Source organism: Schistocerca nitens, chromosome 2 (assembly GCF_023898315.1).
Source record: "Schistocerca nitens isolate TAMUIC-IGC-003100 chromosome 2, iqSchNite1.1, whole genome shotgun sequence".
Lineage (NCBI taxonomy): Eukaryota > Metazoa > Arthropoda > Insecta > Orthoptera > Acrididae > Schistocerca > Schistocerca nitens.
In genome coordinates this window covers 912109185-912131821 of record NC_064615.1, presented here as the reverse complement: position 1 = coordinate 912131821, position 22637 = coordinate 912109185, and the positions used below count along the sequence as shown (strand labels likewise).

General features: G+C 42.4%; 1 protein-coding gene across 1 annotated transcript in view; it reads right to left on the bottom strand.

The window, feature by feature from the left end:
- LOC126237227 (glutathione S-transferase 1-1-like) overlaps positions 1-22637 on the bottom strand; it is a 105544-nt gene that overhangs the window by 21045 nt on the left and 61862 nt on the right. Inside the window, exon 5 of the mRNA XM_049947119.1 lies at positions 12996-13160. Coding sequence (XP_049803076.1) covers positions 12996-13160 — 165 coding nt within the window. The remainder of the gene's footprint in view (positions 1-12995; positions 13161-22637) is intronic.

Sequence of the window (22637 nt, the reverse complement as noted above, 5' to 3'; positions counted from 1 at the left end):
CCAATCCTTCCCTAACCCGAGCTTGCGCTCCGTCTCTAATGACCTCGTTGTCGACGGGACGTTAAACACTAACCACCACCACCACCACCACCACCACCACTTAACTGCTGTGGTCATCAGTCCCATAGAACTACTCAAACCTAACTAACCTAAGGACATCACACACATCCATGCCCGAGGCAGGATTCGAACCTGCGACCGTAGCGGTCGCGCGGTTCCAGACTGTAGCGCCTAGAGCCGCTCGGCCACTCCGACCGGCGCCTAAAATAAGAAAAAGTATTTATTCAGCAGCAGGGAGCAGTAAGAATATTGTTTCAAGCACATCTAGCAGAAGCACATTTAAGTATCTCACGAATCCCTACATGGGAAATACCGTCGTTCGTTATAAAACTGCATGACAAGTATTAAAGCATCGTAAACAGGACTAGAATGGTTCAAATGGCTCTGAGCACTATGGGACTCAACTGCTGAGGTCATTAGTCCCCTAGAACTTAGAACTAGTTAAACCTAACTAACCTAAGGACATCACAAACATCCATGCCCGAGGCAGGATTCGAACCTGCGACCGTAGCGGTCTTGCGGTTCCAGACTGCAGCGCCTTTAACCGCACGGCCACTTCGGCCGGCTAAACAGGACTAGACTCCATATCTACATATATAGGCATCCATTTTCTTTAAAAAAACCAGTGCAATCAAGTATACACTGAGTAGTGAGATAGTGATATGCATTTAGAAAGACGGCGGCAGTATCGCTGACACAAGGTATAAAAGGGCAGTGCACTGGTGGAACTATCATTTGTACTCCTGTGATGCGTGTGAATAGGCTTCCGACTTGATTATGGCCAAATGCCGGGAATTAAAAGACTTTCAGCACGGAATGGTAATTGGAGCTAAACCCATGGGAAATTCCATTTCGGATATCGTTAGGGAACTCAATATTCCGAGATCCACAGTCTTAAGAGTGTGCCGAGAATACCAGATTTCAGGCATTATCTCTCACAGTGGACAACGAAGTGGCCGACGGCCTTCACTTAACGATCGACAGCAGCGGCATTTGCGTAGAGTTGTCAGTGCTAACTGCATGAAACAGTCGCACAAAATCAATGTGGGATGTGCGACGAACGCATCCGTTAGGACAGCGCGGGGAAATTTGGCGTTAATGGGCTATGATAGCAGACGACCGACACGACTGCCTTTGCTGACAGCACGACATCGCCTGAGGCGCTTTCCCGAGGTCGTGACCCTATCGGTTGGACCGTAGACGACTGGTCAGATGGGTCCCGTTATCAGTTGGTGAGATTCGATGGTAGGTTTAGAGTGTGACACAGACCCCACGTTGTCAACAAGGCACTGTGCAAGCTGATGGTGCCACGTTTACACTGTTCATTGGCTGGAAATGGTTGTGTTCTGCTACTTAGAAACCATCTGCAGCCATTCATAAACTTCATGTTCCCAGTCAAAGATGGAATTTTTATGGACCATGTTGCTGGGTCACAATTGCTTGCGATTGGTGTGAAGAACGTTCTGGACATTTCGAGCGAATGATATGGTCACCCAGATCATCCGACATGAATGCCATCGAACATTACGGAACATAATCGAGAGATCAGTTCGTGCACAAAATCCTGCACCGGCAATTCCGTAATTGTGGACTGTTATAGAGGCAGCATGGGTCAATATTTCAGCACGGCATTTCCAACGACTTGTTGAGCCCTTGCCACATCAAGTTGCTGCCGGGCAAAAGGAGGTCCGACATGATATCTGTGGCATCCCATGATTTTTGTCACCTCAGCGTATATTATTCCTTTTGTAAATAATATCTTTACTAAGTTTACTATAGCAGATAAACACCAGACATTCTCAAAGTAGAAGCGCTCTTCTAATTTACTTGGTTCTGGTAAACGTATGGTTAGCATTACGCAGAACAGATGAAGTAAATATTGCGTGCGGACTAAGTTTCTATGAGTTATTTATCTTTGGTTAATGCTTTCTTTCACTTGTTGCACATCTCTGAAGATTCCTGTTTTCGATGGCATATAGTAAACATGATGAATACATAAATGAATGAATACTAACATACAGTAACTGAAGCCAAATTTGTGGTAAATGGTGTGTATAATGAACTCAAAAGTGGTCATTAGTCCCTTTATCGCCATAACCATAACTAACGAGCCAACAGCAGAGTTCTTGCGTATAATGTGTGACAGAGTAGGTCAATTAAATTAAATCAAACCTTTTCCAGTTCCGCATTGTGCTTCCTGTTTCGGATTACTTTTTTTAAATATAAAATAAGTCTCAAAACTGAAATATAAAAGCTACACATATGGTCCTACCTCATATTACATTTCATTCCTTTGAATTGAGCTACGTAGAAGAAGGGCTGTCTCGGTCAGCGACCAGGCATAGTGTTTCTCTGAAACTATGAGATGTGGCAGGACATTCCACCAGTCAGTAGATTTGAAGCTGGCACTAGTCACTACGAAGTGTCACTGGAATTATTTCTATTGTGTGCGGATTAGATGCTATAAAAGTCGTCATAACTCTCACAGGTTTGGACGTTTCAGTCCATGTAACTGCGCTGCAGTAAAAATTTTTAACGTATTGTGTATCACAAAAGTGTGTGTGTGTGCGTGTGTGTGTGTGCATGTGTGTAAAGTATGTGGGGATGTGGAGTGTCTACAGACAAACATCGTCTCACAAATAGCGACAACAGGTAAAAGACTGTATTTCGTTCGTGGTGCTGTATCTGATTAACAGACCACATAGGTCAATGGGTACACAAGTAGTGGCATTCCTTTCCCTGTTTTATCAGGTTTTTGTCATAGAAACCAGTTCTGGAACGTACCGCGAATAGCATTTAACTTGATCACATATGGCAGCCTTAGTTTCGCAGTTTCTCATCTGTGTACGAATCGACATAACTGACTGTAAAGTGTTCCAGAAACAATTTTGTAGAACAGAGTGAAGTCTGAATTATTTACCCTTGCAAAAGTGCTTTATACCTGCAGCATGTTTTCTACTACTGTAATACACAAGTAGAAAAGTAGTTTATTTGTAAAACTGAGAAGTTTCTAATTTTTTGTTAATCATGATGCCATTTTATAATTTTTGGGTGCTACAGTGGCAAGTAAATGTCTGCAGCAAAAAATACAGAAGTTTCATACTTTAATACCTATGAATCACCGCTTACCCCGTTAAGAGTTACTCACGTTCGATGGAGCTTGGAAGATTTGGCTGCAGGCGCGGAAACTTTTATTACAATCGTGACTCGGCTTCGTTACGGCTGCCCGCATCAGATAAAACACTGCGCTGAGACTGGATGCGGCCAGACCTGACGAGTCCGCACCGTATCCGTAACTCTCATCACTAGGGTGGTGGCGTTCGCAGCAGGAGTACCCGGTTCTAACACCGACGGTGGAAGGAATTTACCCACAAGATGTGGAGAGACATTGGAATACATTCCCCGACAGCAAGATTGCACGTTAGTATCCCACGGTCAGTACCAAACTTCTCTCTATTGGTGAAAGGGTGAAGCCATATTACACTGTTTAGGTTTATCGTTTCTGGATGGCTCTTTTGATGTTATTTCGGAGGAGTAGATCACATGTCAATACCAGGGTCTACATTCTGTTTCTCTGATCAACAGTAATGGTACATTCTCTACACCATCGTGGAATATCTTGACCCATTTCCAGATCGTCTTCCAGGCTCATTCTGTACATGTTTAATGGGCTTAAAATCCAAGATACACGCCTGCCTTGATATTCCATCATACATTCACCTAATAACGTGTCCTGTGTCACCTGAACTGCATTTGCTTTACCAGGGAAAAGGGAATGAAAAAGGATGTCACACACTTACTGAATAGCAAATTATCTTAGCGTTTTGCCCCTAAATCTCTGATCCATAAAGAAGCGCCATGGTTATCGTGGAGGTTCGAAGGATAGGAGCCACGTATCCCTGTCCTAAGACACTGCCAGCACAGTGCTAACTTTTGCTCCGAAACAATCGAAATTTCGTCCAGTGCTCTTTTGCCGCAAGCCAACGCGTTGGTTTCAGGCTCAACAGTACATTAGAGAACAAAACACAGCTCTTTTCCGTATTCCTAATCATATTTCTGCTGTTGTATCTATACTGAGATATGGACCACAAGCCTATGAGCAGAAAGTTTACCTTCAGCAAGACTAGCAGTTCGAATGACATTCTTGCTTCTTTCAACCCTTGTAGCAGTTGAGTTGCTCTATCTGACCTATCTACATTAGTTGTGAACAAGAAGTAATGATCGTCTCTGACCTTAACCATTTGTGTACGACCAGGTATGGAACCACTTTGGATCTGCCATTAACTCAGTACGCTTTGGAAGTATGAAATGTTATTTACTACCACACTCAATGACTGTGTCACATATGCCTTTCTAATGACGCATTACTCAGCAGATCAGGGAAAGCGTGTTGCTGAGGCAGAGGGGGCATTAGGTTAGTGTGGTATGTAAGCGGATGTCTGATATAAAGATTGCGATTGTATTCTGTCATTGTGCTATACGTAGGATGAGAGCAGCTAAAAACTGAGCATGTCACAGTGAAGAAAGACTTATTTTGGTCTGTACATGATTTGCAGACGCTGAGGAAAGTTATTTTGATCTAAGCAGGACTAATACGCGGAGCTGCTAGCGACATCTCAGCCAGTAGTGCTGAATCATGCAGCAGACGGCACGACTGGGGAGCGGAGGTCAACGTCAGATAGACGCTACTTGTCCGACTTGTAAAATGTGAGTGGTTCCAAAGACTTGCATAAGAGATGTCCTTATTATGGATAAGAGCTCTCTGTATCGAGCTCTGTATCATGCTCTCACCAACAGTAGCAGCAATAGACAGGACTCATCGCTGTGAAACAATCATTCTACTAGTTCAAACATTTTAATTTGTGTATATTTTGTAAAAGGGATGAACAACGATAAGTGTGCGAACACCATTACCTTTTGACGAACTTCGACAGCAACTGTGTGGTGGCGCGCAAGCGTTCTACAATCAGAGTTCAGTAAGAGTATATAAGCAACGACACGTAGACAAGTGCGTAAACACGCACTGTGGCGACATTATTACCAAATGCGCCCAAAAAGGTCCAAGTGCTGATATTCTTTTCTTGACTGAAGAAGGACAAACACTGGTGGACATCTGTCAGAGAATGAAAAATGTGTATGGGGCACCATGTCTGCCGAAAAACACTGTTCTGGAATGGTGCACCAAGTTCCTTGCTGTTTCACGATAATACGTTTCTCCTTGTCACAAATGTCATAATTCAGAAGTTACACCAACTCTCTTGGAAGGCCCTCGAGTACCCGCCCTATAGCCTTGACCCCTTTCCGTGTGATTGTCATGGCTTCGGTCCCTTAAAAAAGGCCTTGAAAGATTGAAGGATCGACGACTACTGTCGGACTAGGATATGCAGCAGGCAGTTACAGACTTACACAGCAGCACACTGTGTTTTACTCGGGTGATTTATCATCTCTTTTAGGTGACGATGTCTCTATGGCAGATCGTGTTTTAAGTTTTATTAGAGCAAGTTGCTTTTATAGGTCCCTCTAATTTTATTGCATCACCCTCTTTTGTGCTGTATCTTTTACTTTGTTTTGTGTTGAAATTCGGCTCCACCCTAATCTTTTAGGCTGGAGGTTTTACCGTGTTGCAGAGTCGCTGGCTCATCCTATTATTTTCGTGATCAGTCAGCCACGATCCTCTGCTGTACAGATTTAACTCTTTCTGCCTTTCTTCTCTATGTTGTTTTTGTTGCTGTGCTCCGTTTTCCATGTTTCTTTATTATTGACCTTGGGTATTTTCTTCCCCTGGAATTTTTATCTTGTGCTTCGAATGACTAATGGATGGTTTCCCTGTGCTCTATGTGTTTACGAAACAAGGGACCGATGACCTCTGCAGTTTGGTCCCTTTAATCCTGAAACCAACCAACCAACCAACCAAACGAGTGCCGGCCGCTGGGGCAGAACGGTTCTATGCGCTTCAGTCTGGAACCGCGCGACCGCTGCGGTCGCAGATTCAAATCCTGCCTCGGGCATGGATGTGTGTGATGTCCTTAGGATAGTTAGGTTTAAGTAATTCTAAGTTCTAGAGGACTGATGACCTCAGATGTTAAGTCCCATAGTGCTCAGAGCCATTTGAACCATTTTGAACCAAACGAGTGTTTCAATCTGGTGCGTCGGTGGTTCAAATGGCTTTGAGCACTATGGGACTTAACATCTATGGTCATCAGTCCCCTAGAACTTAGAACTACTTAAACCTAACTAACCTAAGGACATCACACAACACCCAGTCACCACGAGGCAGAGAAAATCCCCGACCTCGCCGGGAATCGAACCCGGGAACCCGGGCGCGGGAAGCGAGAACGCTACCGCACGACCACGAGCTGCGGACTGCGTCGGTGGGATGACAGCCTTCAAACCGAAACCTTTTGATCGCCCTTATATTCTGAACCATCATTACCCAATTCCTATACTTAGTGTGATTTAAAGGACCAGACCTTTGTATCAGACGGTTATCAGCTCTACAAGACGACATACTGGTGAGCACTCAGATCAGCAGACTGCTGTAGTTGTCCTCAGGAGGTGCGTACGACCCACTAAAACATCACCTCTGGTTCGGAAAGTAGGTTATCGACGGACGCGCATCATTACAGTGCGAATACTAACACTAGGTTTCTTGGTGAATGCTGTACCCGGGCTGCACACATTTCTCCCTACTAACCCACCAGAATTAGCGTTCTGAAAGAAAGGTAATTACAGCTACAAGGTATCTACACAATAATGATTGTTGCTTGTAACAAATTATTCGTTGGACTGAACATTCGTTAGTGGCTGAACTCTGTACTAGCATTCTGTCATTTGTAGTAGCGCGCTTTTAATAGCGTGCGATGCAGTCTTTTTGTTTTGATAACCACATGAATCATCTGTTACAGTGAGAGAGTGTGAAGATAGGCCTCAACAGTTTTCAGCCGAATTATGACTAAATGGATAATTTCCCAGAGTAAGCAAGTGTTCTCCGCCACATCAGGGTTGCTACATTAAATTCTGGAGAAGACAGGGAAAAAAGAGGCTTCCGAACTCGTCTAATTAAATCTGTGAAAGCTCTTTACAAAGAGATAAAAATTATAATTGAATACGGAGATAACTTGTCTAAGATATGAATGACAAGGACAGTTCGGCAAGGATGTGGCCAACCTCCAGCTCTATTCAACATACACATAGATCACCTAGTAAAGGCTTGGGAACAATATTATCTTCAGCCTAAAGGACAACAGTGAGAAGCATTTTAACACTCTACTATACCCAGATGAGCATACAATAATTCGAGAAAATAAAGATAACTTTCAAAGGGCCGTTTATCACCTAAATATAACATGAACATCTCCACTAATGAAACAAAGGTTATGACATTCTAGGGAAAATCGAGTGAAAGATCTAAAATTATAATAAACTGTGTAGTACGAGGTGCATTCAAGTTCTAAGGCCTCCGATTTTTTTTCTAATTAACTACTCACCCGAAATCGATGAAACTGGCGTTACTTCTCGACGTAATCGCCCTGCAGACGTACACATTTTTCACAACGCTGACGCCATGATTCCATGGCAGCGGCGAAGGCTTCTTTAGGAGTATGTTTTGACCACTGGAAAATCGCTGAGACAATAGCAGCACGGCTGGTGAATGTACGGCCACGGAGAGTGTCTTTCATTGTTGGAAAAAGCCAAAAGTCACTAGGAGCCAGGTCAGGTGAGTAGGGAGCACGAGGAATCACTTCAAAGTTGTTACCACGAAGAAACTGTTGCGTAACGTTAGCTCGAGGTGCGGGTGCGTTGTCTCGGTGAAACAGCACACGCGCAGCCCTTACCGGAAGTTTTTGTTGCAGTGCAGGAAGGAATTTGTTCTTCAAAACATTTTCGTAGGATGCACCTGTTACCGTAGTGCCCTTTGGAACGCAATGGGTAAGGATTACGCCCTCGCTGTCCCAGAACATGGACACCATCATTTTTTCAGCACTGGCGGTTACCCGAAATTTTTTTGGTGGCGGTGAATCTGTGTGCTTCCATTGAGCTGACTGGCGCTTTGTTTCTGGATTGAAAAATGGCATCCACGTCTCATCCATTGTCACAACCGATGAAAAGAAAGTCCCATTCGTGCTGTCGTTGCGCGTCAACATTGCTCGGCAACATGCCACACGGGCAGCCGTGTGGTCGTCCGTCAGCATTCGTGGCACCCACCTGGATGACACTTTTCGCATTTTCAAGTCGTCATGCAGGATTGTGTGCACAGAACCCACAGAAATGCCAACTCTGGAGGCGATCTGTTCAACAGTCATTCGGCGATCCCCCAAAACAATTCTCTCCACTTTCTCGATCGTGTCGTCAGACTGGCTTGTGCGAGCCCGAGGTTGTGTCGGTTTGTTGTCACACGATGTTCTGCCTTCATTAAACTGTCGCACCCACGAACGCACTTTCGACACATCCATAACTCCATCACCACATGTCTCCTTCAACTGTCGATGAATTTCAATTGGTTTCACACCACGCAAATTCAGAAAACGAATGATTGCACGCTGTTCAAGTAAGGAAAACGTCGCCATTTTAAGTATTTAAAACAGTTCTCATTCTCGCCGCTGGCAGTAAAATTCCATCTGCCGTACGTTGCTGCCATCTCTGGGACGTACTGACAATGACCGCGGCATCATTTTAAAACAATGCGCATGTTTCTATCTCTTTCCAGTCCGGAGAAATAAAATCGGAGGCCTTAGAACTTGAATGCACCTCGTATGCACCAGGTACAAACGCCATTGTTGACGGATGTTGGTTCCATGCAGTTTCAGAATCAACATACCTAACAAACCAGAAAAACGCAGCTTAAAAATAATGTACATGTATGATTCTTGTGCTCATTTTTTGTGTAATGTTTTTGTACACACAGACTGGGAACAACGAAATGATGCACTCCTTGTTCCCACCAATTGTGTACTGAAAATTACTGAAGCCTAGACGGACAAGACAAAGGGGAAGACCGTAGAAGAGGTGGCTCGGCCTTGTTGACCAGAACAGTTGAGATCACCCAATCCAGGAAGGGAGGAGAAGAGAAGAATAGGAAACAGTGTGCCAAATGAGATGAACGCCTGTTGACACACGGCAATATTTGTTAGTAAAAATTAGTCTGAAGCCAAGGTCGCATAAATATTTCTTTATTTACAAACAACCTGTTTCGACATGTTGTTCGTTTTGACGTGGACCTCACGTCTGCAAGAAAATTTGATATGAGGTCCATCTCAAAATAAGCACATTTTGTAAAGTAAATTTTTGAAGACCTGAAGATGACAGTGAAGTCTGTCGAAGCAGGTTGTTTGTAAATAAATAAATACTTAAGCGATCTTGGCTTTAGAAAGATTATACCAAGTAAAACAGGTGGTTTCTTCTAATTTCTCAGAATGTGAAAATTCAATCAATATTTGTTTACTTTTCCTTTTGTTATTTCCAATCAGAAATGTTCTGGCGAAACTATTACTAGTTAATGCTCTTGTGTCCATAGGGGAGAATCCACATGCGTTCCGAACCACATGTCAGACTGATTCTCGTACACAATTAATAATACCATCGGATTACGCTTATGCTTCATGATTCTCGAATATGATGTGTTTTGTGAACCGCCTTCGCAGTGTTCACTTGCCTGGTACATTCAGACTGTGTGCGAAACCGATAGTCGAGTATAAGAATGTGAAACGGTGCTTAAATTTGTCTTCTTGAGTAGAGGAGCTAAAACATCGTCAATTCATCCATATTTAACTTCCATGTAGTTTCTCTGAATCATATTCAGCAAGTTCAGGATATTTCTTTCACCAAGGGCACTGTCGATACGGCGATACCTTCTCCGAACTTTTTTTTCTCCTCAGACTCTGTCAATGGCCTCGACTTCGACGAGGCGTCAAGTTATAAAGATCCTTTCTTCGACTATCGGAACATCTGTGTGACGGCATCGTGAAGACAGCCCAGTTCTGCAAGATGCCTGTACGGAATCACTGCTAAAGCACTATTTTTAGTTTATTTTTTTACCACTGAATGTAAATGTCATAGAACGGATTATTTGCACCAGACAACTTTGATGTTACTTCATCGATTGGATGTTCAGATTACAAGTCAGAAAATATTTTGTTTGAATTGAGAATCCATAAAATGTTTTAGTTGACACTAGCCGTCACATGGAGCACTTCATTGGACTGATTACACCTGCAAACCTCCGAAATAAAAGAAGATGTCACTGGGAACGTCAGAGAAAAGACACTAACTACTCCCACGAGGATATGCGTATGTGTTTAGCTTACAGTGGGTATTTTCTGTGTTCTGTACTGCGGGATGCAAAGCGTAGTGCCACATTTATAGCCCACATCAATATTCGAGGCAGGACGCAAATGCGCGACCGTCTCTTTACGCGGCAGCATCGGTCCTACACGACTGTGGAGCCTGGCTAAATACTCTGTTGGTCATTAAAATTGCAACACCATGATGGCGACACGCAACAGAAAGTGTGAGTACCAGCTCCGATTTGCAAATAATTAGCATATTAACCCAACGACACCTACATTCTGTTCATTCTCATTCACAAATCGCATTATAATGTTGTTTGTTTCTGAGAAGATAGGATTATGTCTCATGTAAGAAGGAAAAATGGCTACCAGCACGTGATGGAATTCGATAGCTGCAGGATCGTGCTCTATCAAGACTCTCGGTAATTGTTCTTTGGTACTGCTGCTCGCTTTAGTCATACGGATACGGAATAGATGGGTTCAGGAGCACCATATTCCACGCCATACAAGACCTTAGCTGCGACATGCTACAAGCACCCGAGAGGACAGACATTTAGTTTGCTCTCCCGTGCTGGATCGTACAGCCACGTCGCGCACCTTGAATAAGGAAACGGATTGTCCGCAGAAAGACACGTCCTTGTGGATACAAGGATGTCTGGAAACCACGAACCGTCAGAACGGTAACCACAGAGGCCTCCACTGATGCGCATCCGACAGAGGTGCGCCGATATTGGTGCGCCCAACAGCACTGGATACAGTCATCATCGTCATACTTGCCCAGCACCTGCTGTGATGGTATGAGGTAACACTGGGAACACAACACGATGGGGTGCCATTCAGTATACAAAGCGATCATCTTTGGTTCCTCGTTATTGTCGTTGTTGTTGCGGTCTTCATTCCGAAGACTGGTTTGCTGCAGCTCTCCATGCTACTCTATCCTGTGCAGGTTTCTTTGTCTCCGAATAGCTACTGCAACTTTCATCTTCTGAGTCTGCTTACTGTACTCATCTTTTGGTCTCCCTCTACAATTCTTACCTCCCATCCCGCCATACATACAACTTCCTTCCAATAGTAAATCGGTGATCTTTTGTTGTATCAGAAAGTGTCCTATCAATGGAGCCCTTCTACTAGTCAGGTTGTGCCACAAATTTCTTTTCTCCGCAATTCCTTTCAGTACATCCTCATTAGCTAAGTGATGGTTCACGTTACACTACCATATATCACCACACTCTTTGCGAATACTTTCAGAAAAGGCTTTCCAACTCTTGAAAATGTGTTCGATGTTAACAAATTACTCTTATTCAGAAACGCTTTTCTTGCCACTGCCACTCTACATTTTATATCTTCTCTACTTCGGTCATCATAAGTTAACAAAACTCATCTACTAAAACTACTACTGTAAGTGAATTGTTTCTTAATTTAATTCTCTCAGCTACACCTGGTTTTGTTCTACTACATTCCATTATCCTTGTTTTGCTTTTGTTGATATCCTACTTTCAACATGCTTGCTATTCCGTTGAGCTGCTCTTCCAAGTCGTATGCTGTCTCTGACAGAATTAGAATGACATCAGCAAACCTAACAGCTTTTGTGTCTTCTTCCTGGACTCTAATTCCTTCCCCAAACATTTCTTTGGTTTTCTTTACTGCATGCACAATGTAGAGATTGAATAACACCCGACTGCTTGCTCAGTGCACAGATTGGATAAGATCCGGGATAGGCTAAAATCCTGTCTCACTTCCTTCTCAACCAGTGCTTCCTTTTAACGCTCATCGACTCATATAACTGACTTCTGGTTTCTGGTCAAGTTGTAAACAGCCCTTCGCTCCCTGTATTCTGCCTCTACGGCCGTCATAAATTGAAAGAGAGTAATCCAGTCAATATCGTCAGAAGCTTTCTCTGAGTCTACAGATGCTATAAATATAGGTTTGCCTTCCTTAACTGCTTCTAAGATAAACGTTAAGTTCAACATTGCCTCACGCGTTCCTACATTTCTCCAGAATCTAGACTGATCTTCCCTGAGATCGGTTTCTACCAGTTTTCGGTTCCTCTGTAAAGAATTTTGGTCCATATCGCCTGTAATTTCGACAGCAGCCGCAACATTTTTGACGCGCTGAAGGAGTGTGACTCAGCTCTATCTTCAAGGTCTCAATGACGTCATCTTTCAACAAGATAACGCGAGGCTGTATGCTGTCCGTTTTGTTCTGACCTACGTCGATAGAGAGGGTGTTAGAGTGTTGTCCTTGCCAACACGTTCTCCAGATCTCTCACCCGTTGATCTGGTCATGAAAGGTCAAGAGATTGGACTCCACTACCCACCAGATGTCGCGATTGATGAACTTTGCCATGAATTTGCAGCAGCACGGATGACGTACTCGCATCAGTGCGACTTGATACCCAGCGGGGTCAGAAGCCATTGTTGCTTGCACTGAATCATCTTCAGATTGACCATATATTCTTCGTACTCTTGTGTATGTACATTAAGTAAATTTTCGTTATCTGCTACCTTTTCTGGCATTTTCTTGCATTGCGGCTTAAATGGTCAGCGTTGTACCCGCTTCTCGTCCAACAGGATCGAGATAGACCAGTCGTTCGGATGCCAAACCGCTTCTCCTTGTGTAAAACTGTGCGGCTCGAACAGGACTACCTACCTCGGCATTACTGACGCTGACTGCGAGCGAGAAGTCAGCCAGAGTGCAGGAGTCGCCCGCCGCCCACGCGCGGCCCTCGATGAACTTGTCCAGGTAGCCCAGCGCCTCTTCCACCTTCTGCAGGTTTGACGGGTCAGGATTGGCCCCACCGAAAGCTACTGGTCGCTGCGGGGAAAAGAAGTGCTCATGAAGCCAAACAGGACAACTCACCCCAGAAATTTCACATTCTACGTGACTATATGACCTTCAAACAAAATGTTCGTTTGTACCAATAATGTATTACACCTTCCCTTTAACAAATACTATTAAGAACACTTACAATGAACTCATATCTTGTGCCCTGAAAGTTTATATGGCATTGTTAGAAATCAAACCAAATAATTCATTCGAATGATTCTTCTAGTATCATCTGCACGTGGCTGGTAGCTCTCAACTTTCAATAATGTAAAAAGAGTTACAAGTTGCTCACCTTATCTTTTGCGACTGATTAGCTTCTATTAAATCCATCCTGTCGCTGTTTTGATCCACGATTGTGTATAACGGTATTGGTTCAAATGGTTCAAATGGCTCTGAGCACCATGCGACTCAACTTCTGAGGTCATCAGTCGCCTAGAACTTAGAACTAATTAAACCTAACTAACCTAAGGACATCACACACATCCATGCCCGAGGCAGGATTCGAACCTGCGACCGTAGCGGTCGCTCGGCTCCAGACTGTAGCGCCTAGAACCGCACGGCCACTCTATAACGGTATTTCTTTGCTGTAGTCTCTAATATCTTTCGAATGCTGTTCTAGGACAAAGCACCGATGTCTACTCTTAGCCTTTGTTAACCTTTCTTGAATTTGTAGTCACAAAGTCGTTTGAAAATGACCATATGTAGTGGGACGTGAAATTGAAGCGTCCCCCATCCACCAGTGTCAACTCAGTTTGCAGGTGAATATAAGTTTAATTTACTGTTTTGTTTATGTATTTTTGTAATATTTGTAATAGATGTGAATTATCTAAAGTTTTGTATTTATTTTTTATGTTTCATGTACGGAGAGGGCGGCGCAACGAACGGAGACAGCATCTTCGCTGCCGGGACCAGAGAGAAAATTGCTGGCCACTGTACGTCGCTTGTCGACAGCCAAAGAGCAACAGAAGATCCTGAAACCGAGTTGTTGCGACGTGCTTCTAAAAACTAAAAAAATTGAGAATTTGTAATGTTTGTACAACAATGACGTCATAGAAAGTTTAATCTTGTAAATGTTCAGTTCTGTCTTGTCAAGGCTCAGGTTCATGTCTATATGTAGGAAGATAATAAACTAGTGGATGCTACTAAAGTTGAAATACGTGTTCCGAGAATTTATTTATGAAGAATTATGTTACGTAATTCATTCGACAAGATTATTAATTTTTGACAACGTCCATCGCGAGTTTGAATCTCGAAAGTTTATTCAGTGTGGTTCTAATATTTATTAAAGCAGATCACTTGCATTAATATGATTTCTGAGGAGAAACAAACGACATCTAAATTGAAAAAGTTCACGCAATTAGACGGAGTGACGTAATTCTGCGCATACGACTCAAAGGATGATGTTTTAATTACAGTTTTGTTTCGTTCAAGAACCATTCCGAGACAAATTAAAAGAAAAAAAAGAGTTTGAATAATTTTGAAGTGTGTTGAAACTGACGTAGGTGACGAAGTCTGCACATGGTCATATGTCCAAAGAAAGTCATTTATACAAAACTTACGTCGTTACACTACACATACTGAATAAAACGTTCTTGTTTCTATTACACAGCCGAGCTCGTGTCGTAAAATAAACTTAGGGGATAACAATTACTTAAATAAAAATCTTTTTAATATGGCACATTTTTTAAACGGTCTGAAAAGTATAAAATAATTTCTCCTAGTCCTATACAGATTTTTAACAACGTACAGATAGTTCCGAAAATTTATGCTTGTGAATTTTTAATCGCTATTAAAATAGAAAAACGTGGGGTGCATGCAATAGATAATAGTAAGGAGATGAACCATTCATTAATCAATTATGTATTGCACGCGCCCCACGTTTTTCGTTTTAAATTCTACAATATTTTCATAGCCATCAAAATTTCACAAGTACGAATTTTGAGGACTATCTATATGGCGTTAGGAATCTATATGGGGCTAGGAGAAATTATTTTAGACTTTTTAGTCCGTTCTGAGAACATGTTACATTACAAAAATTATTTAAATAATTCTTTTCTGCGGTTTCGTATTGTGCGTGTAAAATTTTTCAATCGATTTAATACATTTTGATGTGATTACAACAGAAGCGTGGGGCTAATTTCAGAATTATTTCTGTTGCTCTTCGCCTGAGTCAACCAATACGTTACTTCCTCCTATGTTTATTGCACGAAAAGACCTCGAAGGTGAAATTATGGACAATTAAGCTCACATGGGGACTTACCAGCCACCGTTCTTACCACAAAACATTCGCAAGTGTAACAGGGAAAGGGCAAAAAGTACTGGCACACAAAGTACCCTCCGTCACACACTAGACAAGAAAGCGAGTAAATACTGCATTTTCATCCAGTTCTGAGCTATGCTGAAAGTCTAGAGTTCACAGCTCATCAGGAAGTGACAGTGGTAAAGTAACTACCCTCCGCCACATACCAGACAACAAAGCGAGTTAATATTGCACCGTTGTTCTCCAGTCCTGCGGTATGTCGAAAGTTTCAAGTATCTAGCTCATCAGGAATTTTGTTTAAAATCAATTGCAGAATTTGTACGGAAGAAACACACGAGAAAGCGACCAAATACAAAAATGTTAATGAAATATATAATGGCCTCAATTCGGTGAGGAAGAGAGTCCCCAAGTTTTTCAGGTATGCCATATCCAACTGAAGCCACTTGTTGGTTATTATATCTGTAGAGCTATCAAAATATGGGGATGCTGATTGGTGTGTTCCAGCCGCCGTTACAAATACTCCCACACATTTCAAAGGGATTAAGGGGGGGAGGATTCAGCTGTCCACTCGGGGTGCATCAGGGCACCTAAGTGTTCGTCAAACTAGAAATGTATGCGAGAAGCCGCGTTAGCTCGGGTATGTCATCTTGGGAGGTGGGATTGTCCATCCACAGCACACTCATCGTGGAGATGTGGAAGAAAGTGTAACACTTGGTCACCGTGATTGTTGTGTTAAATATGCAGGTTCTTGTTCTCGGTAACCTGAATGAATGGGTCCAAGTCTTGCTACGATTTCCCTTTTCAAAAATAAAAAAAAGACAACACAGAGCCATCTATGGCCATCTGGCCGAAACTACACTCTTTAAACACCGCGGTTTGAAACCTTCATTGAGCTGTCAGTGCACTCAAACCCTCGAATAGTGGCAATATAGGAATTCGTCGGACGACACTATACATCACCATCCAGCCACTGCCCACTGAGGACGTTCAGATTTATGTGCCGTTGGGCTTCAATGTGCCTGCTCCAAATGTCCACTGGAAACTGGGTGGGATGGACCTATCTGCATTCATGGACTGCAGCAATTCCTGGTGGGACTGCAACCTATTGTCTCTGACAAGGGGCGATTCTTGTGCCCAGTCCCTCTCGATTAGGCTCTTTTTACGATCATTGTTCTTACTCTGCGCCACATGGCTGTGAGTGGTACACCAAAACTGGAAGACATCTTTGACGATGTGCACTGATGAACCAACAAATGGGGCAACTTCAATGACGTTGTTGGCAGGGGAATGTCCAAACACTTAGCTCTTTTCTATCTTCCTGCCACATCTCCATATCATCTGAGTTTCCTGTGCCGGGTCTGTACAGCTGACACAAACATCACTTCACTACCATGAGTTACGTCAGCGGCCTCTACAAAGCTTTAAGCGTTCATTGTGCTCTTTTAAGGGTTGTTGTTCTTGTTGTTGTTGTGGTCTTCAGTCCTGAGACTGGTTTGATGCAGCTCTCCACACAACTCTATCCTGTGCAAGCTTCTTCATCTCCCAGTACTTACTGAAACCTACATCCATCTGAATCTGCTTAGTGTATTCATCTATTGGTCTCCCCCTACGATTTTTACCCTCCACACTGCCTTCCAATGCTAAATTTGTGATCCCTTGATACCTCAGAACATGTTCTACCAACCGGTCCCTTCTTCTTGTCAAGTTGTGCCACAAACCCCTCTTCTCCCCAATTCTATTCAATACCTCCTCATTAGTTATGTGGTCTACCCATCTAATCTTCAGCATTCTTCTGTAGCACCACATTTCGAAAGCTTCAATTCTATTCTTATCCAAACTATTTATCGTCCATGTTTCGCTTCCATAGATGGCTACACTCCATACAAATACTTTCAGAAACGACTTCCTGACACTTAAATCTATACTCGATGTTAACAAATTTCTCTTCTTCAGAAACGCTTTCCTTGCCATTGCCAGTCTACATTTTATATCCTCTCTACTACGACCATCATCAGTTATTTTGCTCCCCAAATAGCAAATCTCCTTTACTACTTTAAGTGTCTCATTTCCTAATCTAATTCCCTCAGCATCACCTGACTTAATTCGACTACATTCCATTATCCTCGTTTTGCTTTTGATGATGTTCATCTTATATCCTCCTTTCAAGACACTGTCCATTCCTTTCAACTGCTCTTCCAAGTCCTTTGCTGTCTCTGACAGAATTACAATGTCATCGGCGAACCTCAAAGTTTTTATTTCTTCTCCATGGATTTTAATACCTACTCCGAATTTTTCTTTTGTTTCCTTTATTGCTTGCTCAATATAAAGACTGAATAACATCGGGGAGAGGCTACAACCCTGTCTCACTCCCTTCCCAACCACTGCTTCCCTTTCATGCCCCTCGACTCTTATAACTGCCATCTGGTTTCTGTACAAATTGTAAATAGCCTATAGCTCCCTGTATTTTACCCCTGTCACCTTTAGAATCTGAAAGAGAGTATTCCAGTCAACATTGTCAAAAGCTTTCTGTAAGTCTACAAATGCTAGAAACGTAGGTTTGCCTTTTCTTAATCAAGCTTCTAAGATAAGTCGTAAGGTCAGTATTGCCTCACGTGTTCCAACATTTCTACAGAATCCAAACTGATTTTCCCGGAGGTCGGCTTCTGCCAGTTTTTCTATTCGTCTGTAAAGAATCCACGTTAGTATTTCTCAGCTGTGACTTGTTAAACCGGTAGTTCGGTAATTTTCACATCTGTCAACACCTGGTTTCTTTTGGATTGGAATTATTATATTCTTCTTGAAGTCTGAGGGTATTTCGCATGTCTCATACATCTTGCTCACCAGATGGTAGAGTTTTCTCAGGGCTGGCTTTACCAAGGCTATCAGTAGTTCTAATGGAATTTTGTCTACTCCCGGGACCTTGTTTCGAATTAGGTCTTTCAGTTCTCTGTCAATCTCTTCACGCAGTATCATATCTCCCATTTCTTCTTCATCTACTTCCTCTTCCATTTCCATAATATTGTCCTCAAGAACGTCGTCCTTGTGCAGACCCTCTATATATTCCTTCCACCTTTCTGCTTTCCCTTCTTTCCTTAGAACTTGGTTTCCATCTGAGCTCTTGATATTCATACAAGTGGTTCTCTTTTCTCCAAAGGTCTCTTTAATTTTCCTGTAGGCAGTATCTATCTCACCCCTAGTGAGATAAGCCTCTACATCCTTACATTTGTCCTCTAGCCATCCCTGCTTAGCCATTTTGCACTTCCTGTCGATCTCATTTTTGAGACGTTTGTATTCCTTTTTGCCTGCTTCATTTACTGCATTTTTATATTTTGTCCTTTCATCAATTAATTTCAGTATTTCTTTTGGTACCCAAGGATTTCTACTAGCCCTCGTCTTTTTACCCACTTGGTCCTCTGCTGCCTTCACTACTTCATCCCTCAGAGCTATCCATTCTTCTTCTATTGTATTTCTTTCCCCCATTCCTGACAATTGGTCCCTTATGCTCTCCCTGAAACTCTTTTGAGGGAGTGACTAATATTTAATCCTGCGAGCTTATGATTGTAAATCGTGCTGTAACGAAATTTATTGTTATTTCTAGATGGTGCAGACTCATTAATGTGACCAGCGCCTAAGTTCGACGTCAAAGTCATAACCACTCACAGACGGCAGGTGGCAGCAGTAGCAATTGGGGGGTATATAAGGCGTATCTGGGGGACGCGGAAAGAAGTTCAGTCTTTGTGTAAAGTGGAAACGGAGCGAGTTATCTGATGTCCACAATGGCATGACCAATGGTCTTTGGGCCAACTGTTGGGCAACTGACCGCCCCGATGAACGTTCAGCGAACGTTGCTACGTTTGGGCCTCCACAGCCGTGCTTGGTCCATGAACCCATGCTGATTGCTGTTCATCGGTGACGAAGGCTGGAATTTGCACGGCAATAACACAACTGGGCGTCCACTGCGTGGTGACGCGTGGCCTTTCCAGATGAATCACGCTTTATGCTCCATGAGACAGATGGCCTTTGGCCTGTACGGTACGAAATGTCTGAGCAATCTTGTAATTCTGGAAGGCAATGTGGGTCATCAAAAGTATGCATCTAACCTTAGGGACCGAGTCAATCCATGCAGTTCATATTTGTACAGTACTGTGGCATCAAGCAACAGTACAATGCTACATGTCACACAGGTGGCAGTGTATGAGCGTGGTTCGAAGAGCTCCAGGATGAGTTAACTGTACTCCCCTGGACACAATACTCCTCGGATTTAAGCCCGGTCTGGTCGATCATTCTGTTCGCGCCATGGATCTTAACCGAGAAACCTAACACAGTTAGCCAAGGCAATGGAGTCGGCATGGCTCCACATCCCTGTCGGTACCTACCAGAACGTCACTGACTCTCATTCTGCACGTCTCACTCCCTAAAGGTGGTTTTTCCGGCTTTTGACGGGTAATCACATTAATGTGACTGGACAGTGTAGTAATGAACTCTACAGGAAAAAGTGTTTGTGTCAAACAATGTGCAGGAATATAAAAATATTTGACAATTCAATAACAGGTAGTTTCAATTTAATATTTGTTATTGCTTCCTTTAGCACGATATTTAGATTTCTTGTTCTGTCTTAAAGTGACAAAAGAACATTAATTACTTTGTCAGATTAGTGTAGTAGGAACAGACGGTTTGCAAGACTGTTATTGCATGTAACACTACACAAAAAAACCCAAGCTATTTATAACTGACAATTGCGAACGTCTGCCGCTTCGTATCTGTAGAATAAATAACAGTATTACTACTGTTGGGCTACATAAATTTTATACCTAAAACAGAACTTTGAAGTTGCTGGTGATAGATCCCGCGGTTTTAACCCTTTAAGTGACATTGGTAATTATAGATAACTGATTTATATGTTATTTGTTACTTTGTTTACTACAAATAATCGAATATGTTGGTAGTAATATATTCACAATACTTTCTCTGGTAAGTATGAATACCATTTTTATGTTGCTACGTCGGAAAGTTTCAGATGTCGGGGAACAGGTGAGTGATGGTATGAATATTCACCGATGGCCTTTGGGGCTCTCGTCTATAGAGCTAGTCTGTGTTCAGCTAGCATTTGTCACCTGTGGATTTATTCTTCTGGTATAAACGACGTCAAGTTCAATTAACAGTTACATTATTTTACATTATAAAGTAAAAAGTCCATACGGAAGCCATTTGAAGGCATATTTACAGCTGAGACGGTCAATTCCAAAACCCATGTCAAAAAAAATCTAAAATAGAGATATCACATGTTCCAGAATATTCGAAACATTCTTTGCAACGTAGTAAAAGAGATACGTCCGTAACTTTTCGCGTGACGTGAATATTAAGAGTTGAAATCTGCACTCTTGTCCAAAACTTTGTACGTTCTCTTTTTCTTGTGTTCCGAAACTTTGTATGTCTAACGTGAATTTCTAAGTTTCTCAAAAAAATGTCTACCTGTTATGTTTGTTACAATGAACTAAACAAAAACACGCACAAACTGTCGTATTACACACAGTTAAATAATTCATCACATTTTTAACTGTGAGAAGACTAAAAAGGAGCTGTCTTCATTTAACAGCATGCCGCAGTTTTATTAACGATGTTTATAACCGCATAAATAAGATAAGTATCTAGGAACGACCAGTATAAACGATTCTGTAATGGGTTTTGCCCAGTTGATAGCATGCACCGGTATTGAGCGTAGTAACTGTAATCATGCATAGTGAAATAAAAGGGGAAGAAGCCATGTTAGGGTTCGTGAAATTATTATTACTGCCACTGAACTAGGACACAGTAGGAAAAGGAAATGAGATGTCCCTACGTGGAAGAAAAACCAAAAGGAACAAGGCAAGAATGATATTGAAACTTTTCTTATTTTAGGGTTCAAATGCTTCGTAAAGATCAGTTAAGGACCAGGTTATCACCGCGAGAAAAAAGAGGGGCTGATAGCCCTTCAAAAAAGTATGTGAAACAAACCGATGGTGTAAAGAAATTCACTCTTCACTCCATCTCTGACACCCACTGAGTCACATTACTGCAGTGATCATTCAAAGTGCCAGTACTTGCCAAGTGGACTGTTCACTAAAAAGTTATGGAAGACCTACAACGCAGCACAGAATCCTGAAATGAAAGTGAAATACGGTTTCATTTACAGCATTTTAGAAATAAATATAACATAAGTTTCAGGACACCGCCTACAGGCAAATGCTCAAACTATTCTGTGTTGCAAGAACGCATTCGATAAGCCAAAATAGCAGGGAATGTTGCATTGAAAGGTAAGTTGCTCAGTGAACTTGGTTATCACAAACTGCGTGGGATGGCATTTTTCAAAATACTGAAAAGTCAGAATGAGCGAGAAATTACTGTGTCTCTTTACTCCGAAAAGAATCTTACTACCTAAACTAGAGGATCAGGCGGCATATATAGCTGCCAGCCCTAATTTTTTAACTTCACTTTTTGAGAAGGAACTTAGAAGTCAAAGCAGTCTAAGGAAAACACCTTTTTATAAAAAAAAATGTTCAAATGTTTGTGAAATCTTATGGGACTTAACTGCTAAGGTCATCAGTCCCTAATCTTACACACTACTTAACCTAAATTATCCTAAGGACAGACACACACACCCATGCCCGAGGGAGGACTCGAACCTCCGCCGGGACCAGCCAGTGGTCATAATGTGCTGGCTTGTCAGAGTATTGCTGGATAGAAAATGAGGGTTTCAAACGTTCCAATATAATAGCTTCCCGTGTGCATCATAAATTATGAAATACATGACTGCAGCGCCTCAGACCGCATCGGTTAATCCCGCGCGGCACACATTTTTATACAGTCATCATGCAAAACATTATGACCACCTGCTTAATAGCTTCTTTGTCCGTCTTTGTAACGAAATACATCACTGATTCTGCATATCAGGGGTCCAACAGTTTGTTGGTAGGTTTGTGGAGGTAGGTGGCATAAGAAATGTACCGCAGGTTGTGTAATTGGCGCAAGTAACGGACCTCTGATTTGTGTTCGCGGTAATGGCACCCGATAGCGACCAGTTGGGTTCCATAAAGTTTCATCAGGTGAATTTTGTTGCCGAGACATCAACGTGACTTCACTATAATGCTCCTCAAACCTCTGTACACGGTTCTGGCTCCGAGACATGGACAGTTATACTGCTGAAAGTTGACAACGCCGTCGGCATA